Source organism: Rhinopithecus bieti, unplaced genomic scaffold (assembly GCF_001698545.2).
Source record: "Rhinopithecus bieti isolate Rb0 unplaced genomic scaffold, ASM169854v2 scaffold_3714, whole genome shotgun sequence".
NCBI classification, from domain to species: Eukaryota; Metazoa; Chordata; class Mammalia; order Primates; family Cercopithecidae; genus Rhinopithecus; species Rhinopithecus bieti.
The window spans coordinates 222450-234915 of record NW_016804161.1 but is presented as its reverse complement, the minus strand read 5'-3'; the positions used below and the strand labels follow the sequence as shown (position 1 = coordinate 234915).

General features: G+C 47.1%; 1 protein-coding gene across 1 annotated transcript in view; it reads left to right on the top strand.

Annotated features, from left to right (window-relative positions):
- Positions 1 to 11403: 11403 nt before the first annotated feature.
- The window catches only part of DGAT2L6 (diacylglycerol O-acyltransferase 2 like 6), a 29778-nt gene continuing 28715 nt past the window's right edge, over positions 11404 to 12466 (top strand). Inside the window, exon 1 of the mRNA XM_017867047.1 lies at positions 11404 to 11588. Coding sequence (XP_017722536.1) covers positions 11504 to 11588 — 85 coding nt within the window. The 5' untranslated portion in view covers positions 11404 to 11503. The remainder of the gene's footprint in view (positions 11589 to 12466) is intronic.

Below are 12466 nucleotides of genomic sequence, written 5' to 3'. Positions count from 1 at the left end.
CCCCCGCCAAGAAAAACCATGCAGTCCTCCCCTCCCTGGGCTCCCGCTTCAGCTCTGTACAACGAAGGCAAAGATGCTAAATCTTGCTTTGCATTCAATAAAGTGTCAAGTGATTAAGTGTGTATTTGTACCCTAGATGATGTGAGCCAGCAGTCTTGTTTTGGCATCATCTTCATCACGTTGTATTCCAGTTTCTTAAGTGGAGAGAAAAGAGTGCTGAGAAATGGCTCTGTATAATCTATGGCTATCCGAATTCTCTGAAAAAACAATAAAAGCCCCCTCTACTACATGAGCCTGTACAGAAATATGGCTATCAGCTGCTTTTTTTGACGGGGGAGTGGGACATTTAGCTCTGGGTCTCTGGGCTTATGGGGAGATACCCTTTGATGTGGGCAGTGAATTTGTCCAGTATCAGATCTGCCCAGGCATTCTCCTTCCTACTGGGCATATGATATGAAGCCGTATAAGTAACACCCTGCACCATGAAGCAGTCCAGCACTCTACAAGGGGAGATCATAAAAGCCAGAGCTTTTCCTGCCACACAGCACTATTCTCAGAAACTACAGCTGTAGGTGAATGGACCGCAAAGGGATGTAGTCTACTTCCCGGTCCTATCTACCTCGTTCTAGCGTGGCCAGAAGAAATGAGAGAGAGGAGGTACTCTTAAGAGTCATCCTTGTGTGTGTATCTGAGACCAGGGTCTTTACTGTCATGCAGACATTTACCATATATCCCTTGGGGTGAAGAGCAGCCTCAGGCCATAGCCTTTTTTTTTTTTTTGGAGACGAGTCTCACTCTGTTGCCGCGGCTGGAGTGCAATGGCATGATCTCGGCTTACTACAACTTCCACCTCCCTAGTTCAAGCAATTCTCCTGCCTCAGCCTCACAAGTAGCTGGGATTACAGGTGCCCATCACCACACCCAGCTAATTTTTGTATTTTTAGTAGAGACGAGGTTTTACCATGTTGGTCAGGCCGGTCTCAAACTCCTGACCCCCTGAGCCACCCACCTCGGCCTCAAAAGTGCTGGGATTACAAGCGTGAGCCAGCCAGCCTAACTCTTCGATTAGCCCTTCTTGCCTATGCTGTGAGATACCCGGCACAATCCAAACTAATGGCCTGGGTAAATGTGCCATGGTGGTTGTTTGGCTGCTTAGTGAGGTGCCTGCAGTCACGCAGATAATGGGTGTGGGGGAGGGGGACAGTACAGATGACACTGCAGCGTACTTTCTGGGGAACAGAGAAGACAGTGTCCTCAGCTCTTGCGTTGGTATCCTATAAAAGCAGCCATGTGTTGAAACAAATGATATGCACAGAAAGCATACTTCTGTTCTGTGGCTTTGTTACACGAGTTTTCTTTTAAGAGGAAGATGACTCAGCCCTCCCAGCTTCTGCAGTCTGGCTTAGGAGAGGTGTTTGAAAAGGAGACTCAGTTCCCTCTTGTTTATAGGGTGGTTAGTGGAGGGCTGTCAGGTGATGAGGGGGAGGTTGTGTTTCGTGGGAGATGACAGAAGACTACCAATAATCTATTTGTATACTGCTTAATGAGGAGTCATCTCACCCTCACAACATAAGCTCCTGAAACTGGGAGAGCACAGATTAAATCCCCAAGGATTTCGAAAGCAACATTTTCCGCTCTCTTCCAATGGTTGCCAGCCTGCCTCTAGCAATGGCCTATTTCCTGTTCTTGAAACTCCACCCTGAATTTATTCCCAAATGGGTCAGGTTGGAGTCACCTCCTTGGTCCAAGTCCGTTTGAGATTGGGCCTTCCAGAAGGCCCAGCTCAATTAAACACCTTCACACATCCTGATATCTAAGAGGCAAACCAGACAAGGTGGGTTTGAATTCTGGCTTTAAAAATTGCAGGCTGACAGAAAGACAAACTTTGCATGTTCTTGCTTATTTGTGGGAACTAACAAAACAATTGAACTCATGGAGATAGAGAGTAGAAGATGGCTACCAGAGACTGGGAAGGGTACTGGGGTAGGGATGGGGACGGTTAATGGATCCAAAAAACTATAATGAATAGGACCTACTATTTGACAGCACAACAGGGCGACTATAGTCAATAATAATTTAATTGTATATTTAAAAATAAAAGTGTATAATTTGTAACAAAGGAGAAATGCTTAAGGGGATGGATATCCCATTTTCATGATGTGATTTTTACGCATTGCATGCCTGTATCAAAACATCTCAGGTACCCCATAAATATATGCACCTATGCACCCCCAAAACTAAAACATAAGAAAATTTAAAATTGCGGGCTGTGTGACGTGACCTTGGGCAATAAACCTCGGAACTGCCTTTTCTTCGGGGCATGTAGATAAGCTGTCTCCAGGGGCTGTGAAGGTTAAATGAATAATGGCACCTATTATGGTAAACTCAGGCAACTGAAGAGTAAGTGCTTTCTGTTAGCTTAGTGATTGCAGTCTGTCCACTGAGAAGGGAAAGGAAATGGACAGATATTGGGCCCCTAGTATGTGCCAGGCACTTTCCCACACTATTAATACAATGACCCTGCGAAACTTGATTTCTTCAAGTTCACACTAGTAAGATGTTATGCTGCTGTCATTTTCCATGTGCTTCCCAATTACTTGTGCTTTTAGCTGTGTCTTAAAGCTGCTTCAAAGAGGAGCAGCTTTAGAAATCCAAACTAAAACAACCATGTCTACATCACTGGAGCTCTAGAAATTCCTTCTTAGCTGACTCACCAAAGAAAAGGTTATGTCAGCTCCCCCGCCACTGCCTCCTCAGCTGGGGGATAAGAAGACGGAGGTGGTGAGCAAGCTCATCTTCCTCCATTTTCCTCCCCAGTTCTGTCTGCCTGAATGCCAGAGACACCAAAAAAGCGCCACCTTCTCTACTCCCACCAGAGGCGAGTTCTTTCAGGGTCCTAGAGTGAGCTGGGTTTGGTGGATTCCCGGAAGCAAAGACTCTTAAAGATCTCAATGATAGTAGTGCTTCATAGTTTGCAAAACACTTTCACATATGCTGCTTATTTCATTCTCACAACCTGTCAAGCAAGATCTGATATCTTCACACAGCTAAGAAGTAGGGCGCGCTAACAGATCGGCTTAGCCAAAGGATTTGCTCTCTGTGGCCCTCACGTGGAGGCCAATTAGATTTGGAAAAGGAGAATGCTAGGCACTATTTCCTTTACTGCCGTTACACACTGATTTGTCTTTTCCACTCTTGTTCCTCTTAACACCCCTGTGAGGAAGGGCAAGGGGAGAAATGAGCTGACTTGAAACCCAAGAATTTGGTGTTGGAGTCCGGAGTCAAAGTCTCAGTTCTGGGGGCTCTGCCACTCCCAAACTGGGTGGCCCCAGGCAAAGTCTTCTGTCATTTGAAACAACTTAAAGAGGGGGAAACTTTAGGAAACTGCCTCTCTGTGTCACCCAAACCCCAGAAAGTCCTCCCCGCTGACCCTGGGCCTGCAGTTTGCTCATTAGCACAATAGGAGCATTGCCACCCATCTCTGTTGGGCATGCTACAGCAATAGAGTATTGTTATCACTGTCCCCTTGCAAAACAGCTGTCCCCAAAACCTGCGCATCATTTCCTCACAGATTCCTTTTAACCCACTCATCAAAGTGCAAGTCAACAGGGCACGGTTCGTTTCTGTCCAACACAAGGAGGCGTGGGTTCTAGTCCCAGCTCTGTCACTGTCTTAGCCCTCTGAGATGCAGCCAATATCTGCCCTACTTACCTCACAGGCCAGGGTGGGGAGCAAATGAAATCATATAGGCAAAGGCACTCTGAACAGTTGTAAGACACAACACAAGAGTGATGAGTAAGAGCAGCAGGCTGTTGGTAAGCTGGAGGGACAGAGGAGGGGATGCTTTTTTTTTTCATTAAAAATTTTGGTAATAGAGATGGGGTCTCCCTGTGTTGCCCAGGCTGGTCTCTAACTCCTGGGTTCAAGCGATCCTCCTGCCTCAGTCACTCAAGTAGCTAAGATTACAGGTGTGAGCCACCATACTCTGCTGATTTTTGTATTTTTTGTAGAGATGGGGTTTCGCCATGTTGCCCAGGCTGGTCTCGAACTCTTGGGCTCAAGTGATCCTCCTGCTTGGCCTCCCAAAATGCTAGGATTACAGGCATGAGCCACGGCGCCCGGCCTTTTTTTTTAATTCAGCAGTTCACGACTTAAACCCTTACTCCTCCAATGCTTTCTCAATCTTCTAGATGTCACCACCAGCCAAAAGGTTTGTGACATACTTTTCTTCGTGTGCTGAAATGACCAGCAAAAAAGAGAAATAACTATGCACAGCAAAACTGAGAACCAGTTTTACATATCTGCCTGCCAGGCCACCTTTGACAAATGTATGTGAAAAGATGATGGGAAAAGTCTTAGATTTCAGTGTCTTGTTCCAACTGCAACAAATCCCTCAAAGAGAGTAGAACTGAGCAATGTCTTAGGCTGGCCTAGTCCAGTGTGGTAGCAGGAATAAAAATTATGGCTACTGTGTATTAAGCACCTACTATATACTAGGAGCTTTACATACACTATTTCTAATCCTCACAACACGCAGTGTAGACACTATTATAGTCTCAATCTGTCGATGAGGAAATTGAGGTTTAGAGAAGAGATTTCCCAAAGATCACTAAGCTCTAAGTGGTTGAGCTGGTCCTGGATTCCAGGTTGGCCTGAGGACACATGAAGGTAGGAAATACATCCTGGTGGTACGCTACTCTGAGGATAACCCCTCCCCTTTCTCTGTCCAAGTTTTGAGCAACAATTCTATCAGCTTTGCCTGCTGGCCCCTTCAGGGACAGTCTGAGACCTGCTCACTAGGGGCAAACCCCACTCAGAAATCTACCCTTCCTGGGGCCCTCGCGTTGCTCAACCTGCAGTGGAACATTTCTGCCCCCAATGCCAAGCCTACGTACCTTCCGTTTCCCTGTCCAGCCTTACTCAGCTGGTCTTTGTTCAAGTAAATCTTTTATTTTTATTTTTTTTAGAGACAGAGTTTTGCTCCCTCTCCTAGGCTGGAATGCAGTGGTGCAATCATAGCTCACTGTAACCGCAAACTCTGCTCTCTTAACCTGAATGCCATCACCTCATTTTTTAAAAATAGAGCCAGTCTTACTATGTCACCCAGGCTGGAGGGCAGTGGCTATTGACAGGCACAATCATTGCACACTGCAGCCTTGAACTCCTGGGCTCAAGCGATCCTCCTGCTTCAGCCTCCTGAGTAGCTAGGATAATAGATACATGTCCACACCCAGCTATTTTTTCTGTTTTATTTTGTAGAGATGGGGTCTTGCTATGTTGCCCAGGCTTCAGGTAAACCTTTAAAACCTTTTCTCCCAGCCTCTCATTCAGGGGTTCCTACATAGTTCCTAAGCCAGTCATAGCATCTCTTCATCTACCAGGCCTTTCAGGACGACTAAGACCAGACCCAGACCACGCGTGCATGGGGTTTGGGAGACAGGGGCTGGGAGGAAGGTTTCTGCCTGAACTCTGAGGCGCTTCAACACTCAATAACAGATACAGCCTCTGCTACCCTGGTGCCCTTGGCCTTGGCTCAGAGGTGTTAAGAGATTTGCAGAACTACTTCCTCACCAGCTTTATTTCATCTGTCTTCCCCTTTCCTTGTCTATCTTCTCCGTTCCACTTCCGGCTTCCCTGTCCACAAATATACTGGCGGCTATCACTAGCCCTGGCTGTTTCACTGAGCTCCCAGACCTGTACCCTGCCATCTGCTACGCAGCTCCCCTTGATGAACAAACTGAACTCAAACTCCACAGTCTTAGAATGAACTCATCACATTCCCCACCCCCCTCTCTCCATCAGAGCTTCTTACATCCTCATCACCTACTTAGTGCTCATCCTCAGAAGCTTACCATTGTTTCTGACTTTTCCTCCTGACAAAGCAAGCATTCAAATGTCTGCTGAATGAATTACTGAATGAATGAGTTCCATCATGAATCACACTTCATCAGGCAGATTCACAAGAATCCAGCCTCTTTCTTTTCATATTCAAACAACTTTACATAAAAGAAAACTTTGAATCCCTTCACCTTAAAGCAGCAATCATTTCTGTCTCAGGCTGATGGATCAGTTCAGTCTATGACTGAAGAGACCAGTTTTTTTGTTGTTTTTTTGTTTTTTGTTTTTTTTTATACCAAGTGCATTCAATGTAGAGGTGTGCTTTATATTCTGCTTTTAAAGCTTAGCAAGTAATACTACAGAGTCTGCCTTATAATAATTTTAATAATGTTAATGACTGCGGATTAGTCTATAATGTTGCTATATAATGGTTTACTTAGTCAGCCCCAGATTTTGAACACTTGGAATGATTCCAGGTTTGTACTGTTAGTTTCTTTATTCATTAACAAAGCAAATTACCTTATTTGCTTGTGTATGCAAAAAGAGGTTCCTGGAAGGGGAGGAGTATTGAGTTGTTAGAGGCCAGGAGTGGGAAGGACACTTTTCACTGAGCACGCATAGTTCCTTCTGAATTCTGAGTCATGTAACTATACCAGCTATTCAAAATATACATACCAAAACCTTACTGTACACCAAGCATTGTGCCAGAAGCTGACTGTAGAGGTTTATACTCCCAACCCAACTCCTTGATATGTGCTCTCCCAAAAGTATGTATAATGTGCCTTGGAAACCCAGAGGAGAGAACAGGGAATGACATTTTCACTGAATCTTGAAGGGTGGGTAGGAGCCAGTCAGGTTGATCGGATGCTGTGATGGGCAAAGGCTCAGAATAGGAAAGGACACTTCCAGTTTGGGGAACTACGGTGTATCTGGGTGGTGTGAAAGTGATGGGAAATGAGACTTTCAAGGAGGGTGGAAGCCAGTGTAGAAAGGGCTCTGGGTCCAGGTCCTGGGGTCTGAGTTGGATCCCAGAGGCAATGGGGCCTTTGGAGTGTTTGAGACAAGGCAGAGAGACAGTAAGAGCCGTGTTTGACAGCAGCCCCTCTCACTGCAGAATGGAGACCAAAGGAAGGGAGGCGAGCAGGCAGCAACCTGCTGTAGTCCAGGAGACAGTGACAAGGGCCCAAACTAGGGGGACCGACTGTTTTAGTTTGACCAAGGTTATACCAGTTTTAGCCCTGGAAGTCCAGCATCCTGGGAAACTCCTCATTCCAGGCAAACTGGGAGGGTTGGCCACCCCTCCCCCAAGCCCCCAAAGGCCACTGTTCCCTGGGGCCTTGCCTGCCATGAGAAGTGATCCAATCACTACTGCTTCCAGGGCATTTCAAACGTCCTCTGTTCTGCCCTACACTCCATCTCCACAGGCCCCTCGTCCCACCACCACTCCTGGGTCTACCTTCACTGGATTCTAGGCCTAGAATCCAGTGAAACATAAATCTCTTTACGTATATCTAGGCCTCCAGATACGTAAGGAGATTTGTGAGGAAATCAGCCCTACTTACGCTTTCCATGCTTCTCTTCTTCTACTCCCCTCCACCAACCTGAGGCTCCTATCAAACTAAACCACCCACTGTGCCAAGGCAAACCTCTGGCCTTTTGTGTATGCTGGGCCACCGTAGGAAATGCCATGCTCCCCACTTCTCAGCCTGTTAGAGCACATTGCAAATACTCCCTCCCCACAGCTGAATAGTAGCACTAGTGAACAACTCCTGGATGGTAGACACTGCACGAGAAGCTTTTCAAATACTGCCGCTACATCTTACAGCAAAGAAATGGGATGCATCCTTTTTACCGGATGAAGAAACCGAAACTCAAAGAGAGGAAGTGTCTGGTCCAAGGTCACACAGCTACTAGTGTTCGTCTCTGACTCCTTTGGCATTATCTGATGGCCCCAATCCTTGTATTGATGACATGCGCGCTTCTTTCATTCCCTGTCTGTGCCCCCTGCACCCTAACCCAACACACATGCAATTGTAAACCTAGAACAATACCAGACTTAGAGTAAGTAGGGCCTCAAGGAAAATTTGGTGAATGAAGGGATTAGGTATACTCCTTCTAGAATACCTAGTCTGGTGCTTGGCATTAAATAGGTTCTCCATTGTTGTTTAAGACAGGGTCTTGCTCTGTCATCCAGGCTAGAGTGCAGTGGTACATTCTTGGCTCACTGCAGTCTCAACCTTCTGGGCTCTAGAGATTCTTCCACCTCAGCCTCTCAAGTGAGTAGCTGGGACTACAGGTCTGCACCACCATGCTCAGCTAATTTTTGTATGTTTAGTAGACACAGGGTTTCACCATGTTGGCCAGGCTAGTCTCAAACTCCTGGACTCAAGTGATGTGCCCACCTCAGCCTCCCAAAGTGCTGGGATTACAGGTGTGAGCCACCGCACCTGGGCCTAATGTTTTCAACTGAGCTGAAATTGTAATACCTGACCATATAAGGGTATGACAGAGGGAGAAGATCAGAAGAAAACAAATTACGGCAAAACCTCAGCTATCCCAAGCTTTCTGGAAATGAGTCATTCCAAAGGCTGAGGGTGAACCTTTGAATCAGAGCTACCCTCCCTTCCACCACCCTTTCTGAACTCTCTGGTCCCGGTCCCCTTGATCTGTTTCCTTCCACTTTCTTCCTTTGTTTTTCTGTTGCTCCTTTGAAGTTTCTTTGGGGTCCAGCTTATCCCAGCCCCGTTTGGTGAGCTCATGGCTGTCTCTCAGACTGCCCGTCCAGGCCTCTCTCACCTGATCCATTTCTCCTCACTGCAGCGGGCCCTCTTCCACAGAGCCCTCCCTCACCTCCCAGGGCAGGCAGGTGCTTCTCTCGTCTGTGCAACCCACAGCACCCCATGCAGGTGTCTGCTTTTACACCTACTTCCAACACTGGACTGTGAGTTTCTTGAGGGTGGGAATCACGTCAACCTTCAATGTCTACAGATGAAATTGGCAGGCCTTTGTGCTCCTTGGCAACCTTTCCTTCTTTATTGCTTACTCTGAGGCGGCCAAGCTTCTGCTTGTTGGGTGATGAATTGTAATTGGGAAATCACGAGTGCTGGCTGTTCCGGGTTGATCTGCTAGCCTAATTATCTTCTTCTTGCTGTTTCTCTGTTCCCTGATGTTTATGTTACACTTGTCCATTTGGCTCAAGAGAGCTCCAGCTGGACCAGCGTGCTCTGTCTTTGGAAGTAAAGGGTGGCCAATCCGGGTCAGTCCATCTTGCCTGAGGCAGCAGGAGACCTGGTATCCCTCACAGGTTCCACAGACATTTACTTGAGTGCCTGCTCTGCACCAGACCCTGACCCAGGTGTTAGGGAGACAGAGGTAGAAAACTGTCTGGCCCTGTCTGCCTCTGGTTCCTGCATCACCTTGAGCCCCTTCTAGATCTCCTCCATTTACCCATCTGAAAGTGGAAGGGAGCAGAGACCTGATCTGTAAGGTGCATTGGAGCTCTTGATACTGTGGATCTTGTCTGGCCTAGGTACTCTAAGCCCCTCCATATCTCTGCTTTCCCCCAGCAGAGCCAGGCCTGCCTCTCTTACCTCCCTCCCTCCTCCCCTGCAAATTCTGAGCAGATATGCTCCGATACATCTCACCTTCTATGTGGTCAAGCAGCCCCAAGAAGCAGCTGGAGAACCCCAGCTAGCCCAAGGGAAAGAAAAGAAAGAGGAGGAAGAGGAAAGCGTCGCATGTCAGATGACCATCTAGAGCACATGGGGGAGTGAAAGCACACCCTGACATACCAAAAAAGTTCCCCAAGCTCGGCTCTGAAGAGTCACATTGGTCAGTCTAATGAGGGAAGCCCAAAGCAGAGTGGGAGTGGGGAGATGGCAGAGTTCCACTAATCTCCCTGGGAAAGGGACCAATGCCCCCTTGCACTTGTAGAACCCTTGATACCATTTTTGTATCTGATTTTCCCAGCAACCCCTTCAGTTCTGTTTAACAGGTGTTTTTGACTTACCTTCTATATTCAAGGCCTTCTGCTGGGAGCACTGGCCTTTTCCTGTAGGACACATCACAACTTCAAGTGTACAGATATTTTCTCTTATTTTATTATTTATTTATTTACTTATTTTGTAGAGATGGCATCTCATTATGTTACCCAGGCTGGTCTTCAATTTCTGGGCTCAAGCAACCCTCCCGCCTCAGCCTCCCAAAGTGCCAGGATTACAGGCATGAGCTGCTACACTCAGCCTAACATTTTTGTGATTTTTTTTTTTCTGTTTTAATGTCTGTCTCCTCCACCAGACTGTAGACTCAAAGAAGGCAAGAATCACGTCTGTCTTCTTACTTACTGAATCCTCAGCACCTAAAAACAGTACCTGGCAAACAGCAGTCACTCACTAGATAGTGACAGAAAAAATATATCCAACATGGTGAAACTCCATCACTACTAACAATAGAAAAACTAGTTGGGTGTGGTGGTGTGCGCCAGTAGTCCCAGCTACTCAGGCTGCTGAGGCAGGAGAATCACTTGAACCCAGAAGGCAGAGGTTACAGTAAGCCGAGATCACCCCATTGCACTCCAGCCTGGGTGACACAGTGAGACTCTGTCTGGAAAAACAACAACAACAACAAAAAAAAGGTCTGAGACCTGGCAACAGTCTTCAATTTTCCAAAGGCTATTGCACAGAAGCAAGCCTCAGCCTGAAACATACGTTACTTGTTCAATATATGTTACTTGAACTCAATGAGCAGTAATGACAGGAAACGGTCCCAGGCTGTGTGCTAAGCACTTTATATTCATTCACTCATCTAATCCTCAGAACTATCCTAAGAAGTAGGTACTATTATAGTCCCACTTTTACAGATGGAGAAACTGGGGCATAGAGGTTCACCACCTTGTAAGTGACAGAGCTGAGATGTGAACCCCAGCTATCTGGCTCTAAAATCTATGCCCCTAACCTACACTGCATTCTAGCAATGAATGCTCAAACTGAGCTCTAGAGAGATGTAGCGTTTTCCAAAGGTGTCACAGGAAGAGCATGGCAGAGCAGGGACTGGGAGCCAGGTCTTTCTTCTGTGCAATGCTTCTCCGGCTCTATGATAAGGTATCTGGCCACTGAGACAGGGCCCTTGGGACTAGAGGCACAAAGAGGGATCTGAGGAGTCTATTAACAGATATCCAGTGCAGAAAAACAGCCCCAGTGGGCTAGGTGACTCAGCAGAAGACAAGAGGAGACAAGGGGGAACCACTAGGGCAGAAACAAGTGTGGCTGCCAAGTCCCGTTTCTTAAGCAGGGAAAGGGAGTGGGGTGCTTTTCAGAGGTCCTATTTGAGGCCCAAGCTACTCTCTTCCTGCATTAACTTATCAAGAGTGGCCCTCCCTCACAGCTAGAGCCACCCCAGGGCCATTTCTGCTTCATTACAATTGGGCACACGTGGAGAAAGGATACTACTGGGGAGATCAATTATATTGCCTGATCTGCAACCTGATGTGTGGGTAGGAAGTTGGGGCGGAGCAGTGGAGGAAAGGTTTGGTCAAGTGTGACAAAACCCCAGCAGCTAATCTCACTCCACAATAAGAGATTATAGCAAAGCATCTATAATCAACACAGCTTAAGAAGTTTTGACCTTCTGGTTGGGCTTCTTACCACAACAGAACAGCACCATAACCATGGCCTTCTTCTCCCGACTGAATCTCCAGGAGGGCCTCCAAACCCTCTCTGTTTTGCAATGGATTCCAGTCTATATATTTTTAGGTGAGTGAACCCCAAGGGCTGGAGAGCACATGGGGAACAAACCAAAAGAGTGTCCAATCTCCAGATGAGGAGGGTTCCAAAGAGATCATCTGGTTGATCTCCACCCTCTGGGAAGGATCTGCCAGGCACAAAGGCCAGGAGTGAGGCTGCGGCTGTTCTGGTTTAAAGATTACTCCAGGCCAGGCACGGTGGCTCACGCCTATAATTCCAGCACTTTGGGAGGCTGAGGCAGGTGGATCACCTGAGGTCAGGGGTTCGAGACCAGCCTGGCCAACATTGTGAAAGCCCGTCTCTACTAAAAAAAAAAGAAAAGAAAAGAAAAGAAAAAGAAAAAATACAAAAATTAGCCGGGCATGGTGGCATGCACGGGTAATCCCACCTACTTGGGAGGCTGAGACAGGAGAATCACTTGAACCCGGGAGGTGGAGCTTCCAGTGAGCCGAGATCCTGCCACTGCACTCCAGCCTGGGTAACAGAGCAAGACTCTGTCTCCAGATAAAAAAAAAAAAAAAAATCACTCCAGCCTTCTCAGAAGCTGTCCCCTATGAACTAGCTGAAAAGAGTCATATTCAGGGACAGGGCAGAAGTGGTGGTGGCTTACAGAGTTGGTGTTACTAGGTAGGTGTTGGGTGATTTTCTAGTCTACAGTTACGGTGAGAGAATTCTGGAAAATCTGAGGGCTGCCTGAGTGACATCTCAGACAGAATTTTGAGAAAGAGCCAGTTGTTCTGTGGACTCACGGCACGGAAGTCAACAGTGTTGGGCCTCTCCCACCTAAGAAGGATCTTCTGAGGCAGCACTTTTTTTTTTTTTTTTTTTTTTTTTTTTTAAGCAGGGTCCCCCTCGGCCCCCCGGGCTGGGGGGGGGGGGGGGTTTTT